General features: G+C 49.2%; 1 protein-coding gene across 2 annotated transcripts in view; it reads right to left on the bottom strand.

Annotated features, from left to right (window-relative positions):
* Positions 1-9,850, bottom strand: part of PTPRG (protein tyrosine phosphatase receptor type G) — a 730,401-nt gene extending 720,551 nt beyond the window's left edge. Inside the window, exon 1 of one of the 2 annotated variants that reach the window (XM_004034399.5) lies at positions 8,260-9,850. In XM_004034399.5, coding sequence (XP_004034447.3) covers positions 8,260-8,344 — 85 coding nt within the window. In that variant the 5' untranslated portion in view covers positions 8,345-9,850. The remainder of the gene's footprint in view (positions 1-8,259) is intronic. The other variant, XM_004034398.5, reaches the window with a different exon arrangement.
* Between the last annotated feature and the right edge of the window lie 4,160 nt (positions 9,851-14,010).

Below are 14,010 nucleotides of genomic sequence, written 5' to 3'. Positions count from 1 at the left end.
GATCTGATTTAAGTGCACTGCAGGATTCACGAGGCAGCAATGCTATGAAAACTCAAATACCTCTTAGATGTATATTGTAACTAGTATGAATTCCTCAAAAGTATATCCACTGCATTATACAACACCCTGCTTCACTCACTTAGAAAGATAGTATCACAGACCCAAAAATAAGACCAGTTGTCCTATTTTCTTACATGGAAGTGTTACATATTCCATGAACTATGCTTTCATTTTTTTCTTTTTTAGTTGCTAGAATTCAGCAGCCAACTGTGTCACTTTGCTACTCCCCAAAAATAGCTAAACTGAGTAGTTTAAAATCACATTTTGTTGTTTGGCCAGAAAAATATCATGCTGATTTCAGTCTGCAAAAAAAAAAGAAAAGATTAGAGGGCACGAGGTGTGCATCAGTGTTTGGTTCTCTCTCATATGCTCTGTAGCTCTGAATCCATGAACATATAGAGACGGGACATCAATGTGTTCAAGTGTCACACAAGTGTAAAATAAAAGCAAACACCCAACTACTGTTTGCTTCCCATCAGTGGAGCCAAATTGAATCCCAGTAATGAGTAACCTATTTCCCTCCATTACCACACTGTCCATAAAGCCTGAGAAGAGGAATTAACATCTGAGGGTGCAGGACTAGGCGACTCTTTCTACACAGGGATTTGGAAGATTTATGAGACCCATTTTAAGCCCACAGAAAGCATTTTTCCCACTTTAAGCTGAGAAAGCAGAGACCTCCTTTGCAATGTGGGCAAGGTGATATCTCAGACTTCATGAGGACTTTCTCATTTATTTAAACCTCAAAATGTAACCTGTTAGTAATCTTACATAGGATGTCCCCATGCTGATCCCTACTCCTCCTCACCCTCAACAGCAAAGACAGATACAAAAACCCATCACGTATGTTTATACAATTTTTTAAAAAGTTGTCTATACATACAGTTGTCCTTTTCAGTTCCACTGTCCTCTTTCCATACACTCCTATCCAAACCTCTTAAGAACACTTAAAAACGGTGGCCAGGAGCAATGGCTCAGGCCTGTAATCCTAGCACTTTGGGAAGTTGAGGTAGGAGGATCACTTGAGGTCAGGAGTTTAAGACCAGCCTGGGCAACACAGGGAGAGACCCTGTCTCTATAAAAATAAACATATAAAACTTTTGATTTAAAAAAATGGTTATTGAGCACTTATTGTTTACCATGCACAGCACTAAGTCCTTATATACATTCTCATTCAAGCCTCACAAAGACTTTAGGAGTTAGGCTTCTATCACCACCCCATTTCACAGAGGAAGAAAAAAATAATGAGGCACAGAGAGGGTATGTAACTTTTCTAAGGTAGCACGGCTAGCAATGGCACAGGTAGGCTGGCTCCAGAGGCCATATTCTTACCTATTTTGCTATGTTCTGTATAACTCTCAATAGCCACCTAGTTTAGAAAACAAATAGAAAAGCATTAACAAGTTCCAGGCTCCTAAAAGATTTTTCTTTCTGCTACATGCTGACAAAATAGTATGGCAACTCTCATCAACTGGCTGACACATGAAGTTTTCATTCAATGTGTAAGTTACCTCCATCCCCACACCCACCACAAGTACAAGTGAAACACTACCCAATTCCGTTTGGGAGGCTTCCAAAAGAGAAACCAGGCACATATAGAAACCTCATCAGCTGTCATTCCTCTTCCTATCCCTGGAAGCACTTAAAACGAATCTGTTTTTTTTTTTTTTTTTGAGACGGAGTCTTGCTCTGTCGCACAGGCTGCAGTGCAGTGGTGCAATCTCAACTCACTGCAACCTCTGCCTCCTGGGTTCAAGCGATTCTCCCGCCTCAGCCTCCCGAGTAGCTGGGACTACAGGTGTGCACCACCATGCCCAGCTAATTTTTGTATTTTTAAAAGAGACGGGGTTTCACTATGTTGGCCAGGATGGTCTCAATCTCTTGACCTCATGTTCTGTCCGCCTGGGCCTCCCAAAATGCTGGAATTACAGGCATGAGCCACCATGCCCGGCCAAAAAAAAAATTTTTTTTACAGTTGTATTAAGGGCTGCAATCATAAAAACCTTAGGCCTGCATAGATCCAGCAAGCTATCTCACACAGAATATATTTTTCTGTCAAAACACCAAATATCTTGCTACAAATGATACCAGGTGAAATGGTCCCTCCAATTATAGTTGTCCCAATAGGAGGGGACAATCACTCAAGAAGCCCTCTAGCTACTTAAAGCAATCTTGCACAGCCATCACTTATACCTAAGAATCCTTTTCATACTGAGTTAACCACAAATTTATCTGTTCTACATCTCAATCATCACAGACTTTCCTGAAAGTGAAATTTACCTATATTACTTTAAGACATTTTTTAAAGAGACATTAACAATCCTGTGTTCTTAGAAATTTGCAACAGGCAAATTGTAGGGAAAAGCAAGGGGACGTAAATACAGGTTTCTGGAATATACTTATGCTTTTTATTGATTTTGTTGGTTACAACTCCACATAAACACAATACCAAAAATAAGTCAAAGCCAAGTCCGATAACTCTTTTTTACACAAGTATAGTTGATTTTTTAAGTGCACAGAATGTTGCCCTAGTCCTGGATATAGTTTGTTTCCAAGTAAGATGGTTGCTCCCATTTCTCAGACTGGCAAATGGACTTTTCTTTTTTTTTTTTTTTGAGACAGGGTCTCACTATGTCGCCCAGGCTGGAGAGCAGTGGCACCATCACAGCTCATTGCAGCCCCAAAGTCCTGTCCTCCACCTCTGGAGTAGCTGGAACTACAGGCGCATACCACCAAGTACAGCTAATTTTTGTATTTTTTGTAGAGATGGGGTCTCACCATGTTGCACATGGCTGGTCTCGAACTCCTGGGCTCAAGCAATCTGCCCACCTGGGTCTCCCAAAGTGCTGAGATGACAGGCATCAGCCACCATGCCCAGCCTACATTTGATCTTTTAATTTTTTTTTTTTTTTTTTTTTTTTGAGACAGGGTCTCACTGTGTCACTCAATCTGGAATGCAGTGGCATGATCACAGTACACTGCGGCCTCAACCTCGTGGGCTCAAGCAATCCTCCCATCTTGGCCTCCCAAGTAGTGGGGACAAAAGAGTGCACCCAGCTAATTTTTCTTTTATTATTTGTAGAGGCAGGGTCTCCCTATGTTGCCCTGGCTGGTCTCGAACTTCTGGGCTCAAGCGACCCTCCCGCCTCCCAAAGCACTGTGATTATAGGAGTGAGCCACAGTGCCCAGTTTTATCTTTTAATCATTTGCACAGGCAACCTCATTCTGGGACAAATTCAGTGACTATTGCCAAATCCCACAAGAAGCCCTCACAGAGCAGGCTCTTCTCAGCCCCTCCTGAATCCCTCCTGAGCCACTCCCTCTACCTCATCAGTGGCTGCTTAACCTAGATCAAGCTCAGGTGGAGAATTAAAGGTGGGGAGCAGTGTACTCCTTGGCTTCTATAATGTTAATAAAACAGCCCTTTTATTCTCTAAACAGGATACAGCCAAAAACAGTTTCAGTGACCACCACCCAACATCTAACAGAGGTCAACTTTGAACCAAAGCAAACCAAGGGCTAATTTCTGGGCACCAAGTGCTTTAGAGGGAACTTCAGATGCCCCTAATTTTTCCCATAAGCTCCGGGTTATGGAATGTGACCACATGAAATGTAACCCAGGACAGTATTAACTACAATTGTTTAAATCTCTTAATTCAGAATGTACACATATTGTAATCTTCAACCTGCCTAGAAATGGCATTTCATTGTCCCACATGCTGAATGGAAATCAAGATTTAAAAAGAACAAACAATGTGTCACTGTAAAAGCAAAGTGTTAAAGCAACAGCCCAGTAGCAATGTAATCCCAGCACTCTGGGAGGCCGAGGTGGGCAGAGCACCTAAGGTCAGCAGTTCAAGACCACCCTGGCCAACATGGCGGAACTCCGTCTCCACAAAATTACAAAAATTAGCTAGGCATAGTGGCACGTGCCTGTGGACTCAGCTACTCAGGAGGCTGAGGCAGGAGAATCGCTTGAACCTGGGAAGTAGAGGTTGCAATGAGCTAGGATCTCACTACTGCACTCCAGCCTGGGTGACAGAGTGAGACTCCATCTCAAAAAAAGAAAAGAAGTCTCCAGGAAAAGGCAGGGAGGCAAGGGAGTAGGAGAGGCTCCCGAGTAACTACTCTAGGGCATTTTAAGTGATCTCACGTGAATGCCAAGAAAGTTACTTTCAATCAGCACACAGGTATATAACTGATTCTACTCTGTTAACTTGGGAGCTGTTTAGAATAGAAAGGCAAATCTGAAAGGGCTGTTTGTTTTGCTGCATTAAATCATCAGCATTCCCTGGATCGCTTCATGTAAACAACAACATAATCTTTTATTCAGTGAAAACAGGTCCATAATTAACGGGAGATACTCAAAGCTTCACTATGGAATAGTCACTTTTCCCACATCAGCCAACCTTTCCTATGACCCTTCTTCTTCCAGCAACAACAGCAACTTCCCCTATTTCCAAAAGGCCCTGTTTATGCCTATCTTTATTAGTGTTGTAAGTCCGTCAATCCTCAAATGTGAACACTGTTTAGAAGGAAACATCAAAGATTTTATTTCATAACTGTGTCAAAGGAACCCAGTTTAGAGACTGGGTAAAGATTCTTCATTTTCAAACATGATACATGAGGGAGAGGGAAAAAAAACCTGTACAATCTCACACCCTGTAAAAAGAGAAAGGTTACTGATTTCCAAATATTACTTTTGCCTTTTCCTAAGGCCATAACGGATGCCCATCAGAACTAAAGCCCGCACATGCAAATAAAATAAGAGACAGCTTAGAGGGAGATTCATGATTCACCCGACATTAATCATGGAGCCTCCAATTCTGACACATCCAAGGTACACAGCTGAGCTTATCCATCTAAACTGTTTCCAGTGGCAGCATCCTAGATATAATGTAATTACAATACAAAACATATCAAAACCAGAGTTTCACTCTGAGGGCCGAAAGACAAAAATCAATTAAAAAACAAAATCTGCTGAGCTTGAGAATGTAAAATAGATAAAAGGTTAACACTCTGAAGTAACGTATTTTATACTGTGTCAGAGGCAATTAAATTCCCAGTGATTGGAGATATATATCAGAGTTTGAATGAACTATGTGTAGGATTTGCTTTAAAATAATAAGGTATTGGGGAGGAAGAGATGAGAGAAGATTGAGTTGTGAGTGTTGAAGTTGGGTGGCGGATCCATTATATTTTGCTATTTTTGTAAACGTTTCTACAGTGCTTTATAAAGATGTATATAGCAATGTAATATGCCTAATATCATGTTTGGTAACACTCTTAGCTTTGCACTTGGAAAGCATCACTTGAAGCATTATTAACCCTGAATGGATCCCAAACCTGCCACACTGCTGTTCAAAGACTAAAATCCACTGTTTCCAACCCACTGGGAAAAAGCTCATGCCAGGGCTGTGTTTCCAAAACCCTGCCCAAACTACAGCTAACCCATATCCTGAACAAGAGCTGAGAACTCAAATGCAACTGAAGAGTTATGCTGAGTTGTGATTCTGAGAGGAAACACAAAAATACTAAATAACAAGGGATTTTGGCTAAGACCTCACAAGGAGGACCCTACTCCAAAACAGAAGCATTTTTATCCCTCATGTCAAACAGATAAGCGCTTTCGAGGTCATAGCAGGCAAGAAGTGGGGGTCCCAAGGCGAACTCCAGCCCCCAGCGGGTTTCGAGAAAGCCAGGAGCAGCATCGCCAGGACGAGGCCGCCGCCTCGCGCCAAGGCGCGTCTGCAGCCCCAGAGCCTGGGAACCCGGGCACGCGCGCCCCATCCCTGCGGCGTGGAGGTGGCCGAGGCCGACCAGTGTGGAGGTGGCAGGAGCCCCACCAGTGGCTCGGGGGCGCCCCCTGAGGTCCAGCGGCGTCGCGGCAACCTCGGAAAACGAAAAGCCAGCGTCTCCCTGAGATCTGATATTTTAACTTTACCTTGCTCCAAAGCCTGCTGCTCCCTCTCGGGCTGCACTTTTCCAAACCAAACCGCCCTCTTCCCTGCGCCTCCCACCACTGTCCTTTCCCTTTCCGACACCCCTCGGCTCCCGGACCAGGAAAGGGGCTATTTACCTCGCAGCGTGGGCGCGAAAAGAAAATGAGAAGACGAAAATGGTCCAAGCCCCATGAAGGCTGGTTCCCTGGCAGTCCCATTTTGGATCTCAAGCTTCCTCACACACCAGGGAAAAGAAAACCACGGTCAGCCCACTGACTGCATCCCCGAGCGCAAGAAGGACAGAAGTGGAATTGGAAATTCCTCTAATTTGCAAGGCAGCCCTCCACGACCTCCCACTGCACCCATTAAAGAGTGGCCCTCACAAAGCTCAACCCCTGTGTGCACCTGAGCCCGCTCAGTCGTCAAGTCCGTGGTAAAGCAGGGGAGACTAGAAAGGAGAGATGATTAACCCAAATACTGAGCAGTGGTCTTTTAGTGAATGAAGGCAGCTGTTTCTAGGGGGAGATGTCCCCATGGCCTACACTACCGTAGAGGCCGTAGAGGCAGGACTCCAGTGGGCAAACCCCAGGCCCCAGTGTCCTACCGTAGAGGCAGGACTCCAGTGGGCAAACCCCAGGGTGAGTGTGGACGCACGTCCTCGCTCGGCCTCTGAGCTGCGTTTCTGGGCTGGAGCTCCGCGCCGCTCCGCGGGCAGGAGGATAAGCAGAGAGAAAAGGGGGTGCAGAACACAAGACGGTGTTTTCCCTTTCTTCCCCTCGAGGCCATCCCCGATTCTGCAAAGGGGGCATTCGCTGCCAGTCCCCCGAGAGGGATCCCCAAGGGCGACGAGGGCTCCCGCGCGCCCTGCTCCGGGTCGCACGACGGGACTAAGGGACCCGCTGCACCAAAAACGGGCGCTCCAGCCGCCCGAGGACAGGCGGCTGTAACCAGGCAGAGCGGAGACCTCGGGGCACATTCCTCTTTTTCTTGATTCAGATAACCTCCACCTCCGGGTATGCAGGAGCTGATGGATGAGAGGGCAGAAAAACGGGGAATTCTCTGTCCTTAGGGGAGCGAGGGATGAAAAGCAAATCACCCCTTCTTCCAGCCCTTCCCCGGGCTAGGGCAGGACTTGGCCTCCACCCCAAGGGACAGCTACGAGGGAGCTCGGCGCTGCTGCCCGGGGGACCTGCAAGAGAGTAGAGGGAGGCAGCTGGCCTCTGCCCTCCCCAGGGGAGAGAGGAGGGGGAACTGCCAGCTGAGAGCTGGAAGTGGAAGGTCGCCGAGCCGCACACCGTTACGTGCGGTGATTTATTCTCCTTATCAACGGCCAGTATTGTTCCTTTCTTAACCTAGCCAGAAAAGAGCGAGTCTGGGTCTGCCAGCCGCGAACAGCCTGCAAAAGGGCAAAGATGAAGGTAGGCAGGGCGCGCGAGACAGGAAAAAAATCAGCCCCGGCGCGAACAGCAACCCGGCCGCCGAAACCGCCCCCGCCCCCTCCCCGCGTCCAGACCCAAGCAATCCAATCGAGCAGAGCAGCGGAGGGAAAGGGCCACGGGCCGGGGCTAGGGGTGACACGGATGTCTCCGAAACCGCCTGCGCCCTGCCGTCTCACTGCGCCCAAGGAGGCTGCCTCACGCCGGCACCGAAGTGCTGCCCGCGCCCCAGCCCCCAGAGAGAGGGAGGACACCCCCGACCCCAGAACGCAGGCTGCTCCCCACATCCTCAGTCCTCCGCAGCCAGCCTCCGACTTCCATTCCCCGAAACCTAGCCCTCCCAAAGGGATGGAGAACAGCAAAGCAAACCCCCACCTTCTGAGCTCCTTCAATACCCGCCAGAGCGAGGGGGCTCATCCCGGGCCCCCCAAAACCACAGAAGCATCCTTTCCATGGCCTCAGTCTCCCCAACCGCCCCACAACTCGAGTTCTCCCGATCGGCGACGAGTCAGCAAAGCAAGTCCCCCTTTCTCCCGATTCCAGCTCCCCAGGCCCCCCAAAAGGGAGCGAGAGCAGACCCCCGCGTCCCCCAGCCCCCTCCCCGGCCGGCCCCTGCCTCCACCTTCCTCGACCACTAGCCTGCCTCCCTAAACATCGTCCAAGCCAGCGGAGCAATCCTCCTCTCCTACCCGGGCGCCGGGCCACCCTCCACCCTCTCCAGGGTCTCCCGGACGGGCGCCGGAGCTCCGCGCCCAGGCGACAACTCCGCATCCCCAACGCGCGCCGGCCGGGGCCGCATCCCCTCGGCGGCCGGCACTCACCGGGGAAGCACACGACATAATGGAGCACGGAACTGGTGATTTTCAGGAACAAAATCCACCAACACGGTTCCAGTAACCTCCGCATGTCCGAAAACGCACATCGAAAAGAGGAAAGCAGGGAGGTAAACTTGTTGAATAAGTTCTTGCCTCCGTGCGAGCCTCCGCTAAGCCGGGGCGCTTCCCCGGCTCGCCCGCTCCACGGGCCCCCGCGCTCGGCGGCCCGAGTCCCCTTGGAATCCGGGAAGCCGCCGAGCGCCCCCCGGAAAATCTCAAAAAGTGACCGGGAACGCAGAGCCACGCTGGGGACGATCCTCTCGGCGGAGAAGGGCTGCTTTCCGTTCAAAAAGGAGAGAGCCGATCGGGCAGGGCGCGGAGTCGGCGGCCGGCGGCGATGACCCGGGCCTGGGGCAGGCAGGGACCGCGGGCGGCGGCGGCGAGCAGCCGAGGATCCCCAACTTGAGTCGGCAGCGCAGCACAGCCCGAGAGCCGGCGGGCGGCGGCGGGGCTGAGCGCGGCGCGGCGTCTCCGGGCTTCAGGCAGGCAGCTCCTTCCAGGGCCCCGGGAAGGAAGGAGGCATGTTTGCGAGAGGGGAAGGGGAGGGGAGAGGCGGGGGGAGCGGAGAGCCCCCCAAAATAGAAACGGCCGGAGGAAACGGAGGAAAACACAAAGGATCTCAGAGGGGCGCTGGGGCGAGGGCGCCTTCAGTCCATGCTCCTGAAAGTTGTGGCTCCGGCGCAGGCTGGGAAGGAACGAAGAGCGCGGGGCTGGAAACTGGCCATGCCTCCATACAGGAAGTAACATGTGAGCATGGATCCTGGCAGAGACTTTAAAGCCGGCGAGCGAAGGAGCGAGCGAACAGGGGGCGCGCGGTGGCGGCGGGGGCGCGCAGCCCGGGCCAGCTGGCGGCGGGCGCGCGCTCTCCGCGTTCTTAAAGCAGCCGCGCTTGGCTTCTGCCTTGCGCGGGGTCACTCGGCTCTGCTCTCTCCGCGCGGCCTCTACTGTGACAGTTTGGGGACTGGGGGCGATTGTAGCCCGTGCGCGGAGAGAGGAGGGAGGCTGCCTTCTGGGGCCGGCTTGTCTTTTGCTGGATTCCCGTTGTTCGAGTTCTTAAAAGACGCCGCACGGTGCTCGGGTTTGGCGAGATCCTCCGTCCGCGTAGCTCGCGGATCCCGGACTTGAGGGGCCCCTCGCCAGGGCGAGGGGAAAGGGAGAGGGCGGACAGCTGCCTTTTTAAAGCGATGGGGTTTTCTGTTCGGCTTCACTGCCCTGGCAGTTGCAGCGGAGGGGCTCACCGTCTGCGGCTCCTGTTCGCGCCTCCAACACAGCGCGTTCCCCCACCGGGAAACAAAGCCGAGCGGCCTTTGCACTCCGGCTACGTTGAGATTTAATTTTTTTTTTTTTTTTTTTTTCCTTTTCGGGCTTTCATTGGCCCAGTCCAAGGCTAGGGAAAGTGGGGGAGGGGAGGAATATCGATCCCAGAATTGCGAAATCTAGCCCTTCCGAGCCCCACAGCCCCTTTCCCGGCGCCACGATGGATCGGTAGCGGAGTTTCCCCAACTCGCAGCTTCTCTGGAGAAGGTTCCCGCACCCCGGTTTGGCCGCGGGGAGGGCGCAGGAAGTGCGCCTCTTACCCCCTGCAGGGTGAAAGCAGCGCCGCGGGGCCGGACTGATTTCCTGGCAGCTACCCGGGGAGCGGCTGCTTCTTTAGCAATCGGGGAGAGGCGTCCGGGGGAAATGGGAGGACTAGGCTTATCTGTAATGAGTTTTGTCCCTTGGCTCTCGGTAAGAAGATCTTTATCGCTTAGACTTCTAAGAGCCCTATTTTACATTCTTAACGCTGGGGCTAAAAGTGGGGGAGGCGGGCTTTCGGTTAAATGCGTAACTGAGCCAAGGTAATTAGCCGTTTGACATTTTTTGCCTAATTTTTCTGCCTGTGTTTCAAAGCGATCTTGACGTGGGATTGTTTTGTTTTGTTTTGAGACAGTCTCGCTCCGTCGCCCAGGCTGGAGTACAGTGGCTCGATTTCGGCTCACTACAACCTTCGCCTCCCGGGTTCAGGCGATTCTCCTGCCTCAGCCTCCCGAGTAGCTGGAACTACAGGCGCCCGCCACCACGCCCGGCTGATTATTTTTTTGGTGGTGTTTTGTTTTTTGTTTTTTTTTTTTTTTTGGTAGAGGCGGGGTTTCACCGTTTTGGCAAGGCTGGTCTCGAACTCCTGACCTTGTGATCCGCCTGCCTCAGCCTCCCAAAGTGCTGAGATTACAGGCGTGAGCCACCGCACATGGTTCTTGTGTTTTAAACGTGTCCCTGCTGTTTCATCCCAACACGGCAGGGTCCTCCACCCACCCAAACATCGCAACCGGATGCTAGGTTTTCAGATAAAGTACAGATGGTCGGAGATCCTCCCGCTCGATGTGATTAAGGAAGCATTTTCACACCCACACTTCCAAAAGAAAAACCTTTGAAAAGTTATGTTTGGGATTACAAACTAATAAAAGCCAGGAAGTTCCTGGGGAGGGCCCTAGCTCTATCTTTAGCAGAACGGGGGTGAACACCCTCCTCCAGGGTGGGGAATGAGACGAGTTTGTTTGCTTTGGAATGTGGTCCTTCCTGGTTTTATTGGAATCCTGACTTCTTTATAAAAGATTGCGAGGGCCGTTTTTCTTGGAAGTGTTGTACTGAGGGATATTCGTTCCTCAAGTTAGATTACCCCAGCATCCCTGACTACCTTCTTAATGTCGAGTGATAAAATAGGAAAAACTCGTGAAACACTTGTGTCAGCGTCCTCAGGTGAGGTTTCCTCCTCTGTGAAATGGACAGTAAAAGCTGTCCTTTGTGGAATACTTACTGTCTACCAGTCATTGTGCTGAATTCATGCCATAAACTGCTTGCTCATTCAACAAATGTATTGAGCACCTACTGTTTGAGGGACACACTGGGAACACAGCCTCGAACAAAAAGGGCAAGCCCCCATGCCTTATGGGAGCGTACCTTCCTAAGTCCATGCTCCGTTCTCTCATGGAGTCCTTAAAATACTGCCAGCTGCGAGAATTATTTTCCCCATTTAATAGACAAGGAAACATGCTCAGAAGAGTACAATGATGGATCCTCAGCTAGTGGGCAGCAGAGCTGAGATTCTCAACCCAGGCCTGTTTGCCTCCACAGCTGTGAAAAGGCAACAGAATAATGGCTTGAGAAGGCACCAAAATGTGGAATGTAAAGAAAGAGCTTCAGAGTCGGGGAAAACCTCATATGGGTTTGCAGAGTGAATTACCACTACCTTAGTAGTGTAGGAGGCCCCATGCTAAAACTTCACATCCAATTCGGTACGGACTGGTGACTGTCCTAGGACCCCAGGCTGAAGGTTACCCCCAAACTACCCTTGGAAGCACAATCCAGGCCCCACCAGTTCCTACAAAAGATAAAATTTTGCAAACATACATCACAGATGCCTTTTCATTTATTCTGCAACCAATTACAGAGCGATTCATATATAATAGACACTTTCAAGTGCTAGTCACACAATAATGACCTAGCAGTAGCCCTGCCACGCTCCTACCTGGTAATTACAATCCTAACCCAGGTGATATGGGGGCTCTATGATAACAGTGAGCAAGTTGGTGTGAAAAGCCCTGGGAGTGCCAAAGGAGGGAGAGCCTAGCTACCCTGATGGAAGATAAAAAGGCTACAAAGAGAAGATGCTGACATTAGTAACAAATGACCCTCAAATTTAGCAGCTTAAAAAAATACATACTCATTGCCTGTCACTTTTAGAGGTGAGAAGCTGGGGCACAGTATGGCTGGGTCCTCTGCTCAAGGGCTCATCAGGCTGAAATCAAGGGATGGGCCAGGCTTTCTCATCTGGAGCTTGGGCTCCTCCTTCAAGCACATTCAGGTTATTGACAGAATTCAGATCCTTGTGGTTGTAGGACTGAGATTACTATTTTCTTGCTGGCTGTTGGCCAAGGGCTGCTTTCAACTAGTGGTCTAAGCCACATGGCCCCCTCACAACATGGCAGCTTACTCCTTGAAAGTCAGCAAGAGAATCCTCCTACAGGAGTCTAGAGAGTGACCGTTTCATCACTTTTGTCATATAATGTAACCTAGTCAAGGGAGTGGCTATCCTGTCATGTTCACAGGTCCCACCCACTTTCAAGAAGAAGGAATTATATGCCAAGGGTTGGGGATCTTGGGGACCACGTTAGAATCCTGCCTACCATAGTGCTGGTGACCTATTTTGAATATAGACTGGAGGTTAAAGGCAGTAGCTTTCAAGCCAGTCTAGTTAGATTCTGATGCTACTCATATATGCATGACCATAGGCAACTTAATCACTTTATGCCTTGGCTTCCTCATTTGTAAAGTAGGAATACTATAATAACCATACATCTTCCTAAATAGAGAAGAATAAGAGGAATTAATATACATAAACTATTCAGATCAGTGCTGGGAACCTAATAAGCATTTAATAAATATAAGCTATTACTGTTATCTGTTTACCCAGCCTATGTAATAAGAAGTGAACATCTGTTATTTTCTACCTGCTCAGCGTCCATTTCTTTTCTTCTAGTAATAGTGTCCCAGTTTTCCTTTGTGCCAGTCTCCCCAGATGGTCTTGGTGAGCCTAACCCTTTCTTCCCCTATCCCTACCTCCACCTCTCCACTTCACTGGGTTAGGTGGACACGTGCCCTAGTCCTGACCAAATGGAGCATTTCATCCCTCTGACCTGACTGGTCTAGGGATGGGCACATATTTCTAGTAGGTCCAATGAAAGTCAAACTTCCTTTTAGGTTTGCCAGGCCAGATCAACTTAAACCTCATACTGCAAGGAGGGCCCTCACTTGGGGCAAGCCCATCTGAGAATCTGACACAAGAAGAAAAAAGAATAGAGAGGTGGGGGCCAACAAATCCCTGATATCTTCATTTGAGTCCTTGAATCAAGTCATACCTGAAGCCAAACCAACTCCTTGACTTGTCAGTTACTTGAGCTAATAATTTCCTCTTATTCCTATCCCTTACGTTTTTATTCATTAAAACTGAAAACCTGAAACCTGGAACCAGTGGTGACAGATGAGTAAAATATCTACATTTTACAAAAAAGGAAGCAGGGGCTGTTAGAATTAAGTGATTTAGTTGAGGCAATTCTGATTGTAAACAACAGAAGACTCAAGCTTTTAACATTCTTCTGTATCAATCATTTATTGTTGTGTAACAAATCACTTCAAAACGTAGTAGCTTAAAACAGTAGGACAGAAGTTTGGGGTGGGCTCAGCTGAGTAGTTCTTCTGCTGGTTCTGTGTGAGGTCACTCATGCATCTATAGCACCAGAATCCAGATGCTCAGCTGGGGCTTCATAGTCTAAGATTCCCTGACTCAAATGCCTGGCAATTCGTGCTGGCTGTTGGTTGGAGCATCTCAGACCTCACCCACTAATCTCTATAGCAGCCTGTCTCAGACTTACTTACAAAAAGATCTCAGGTAGGAGAGTGAGAGTGAAAATTGCAAGGCACCTAGAGACCTAGACTTAGTAGTTGTGTGAAATTACTTCCATTTCATTTGACTGGTCAAAGCAAGACAAGGCCAGGGCAGATTCAAGAGGAGGTGGAAATGGACTCCAGTTCTTGATGGGAGAAGCAGCAAAGTCAGGAAGCAAAAGGACATGAATAGAAAGGTAGGAGGAATTTTGTGGCCTTCTATACAAACAATCTACTTCATCTACTGTTAAAAGTGAGTAGTGCCTGTTATGGGTT

The sequence above is a fragment of the Gorilla gorilla genome, chromosome 2 (genome assembly GCF_029281585.2).
Source record: "Gorilla gorilla gorilla isolate KB3781 chromosome 2, NHGRI_mGorGor1-v2.1_pri, whole genome shotgun sequence".
Taxonomy (NCBI): Eukaryota; Metazoa; Chordata; class Mammalia; order Primates; family Hominidae; genus Gorilla; species Gorilla gorilla.
This window is presented reverse-complemented; position numbering and strand designations above follow the sequence as displayed.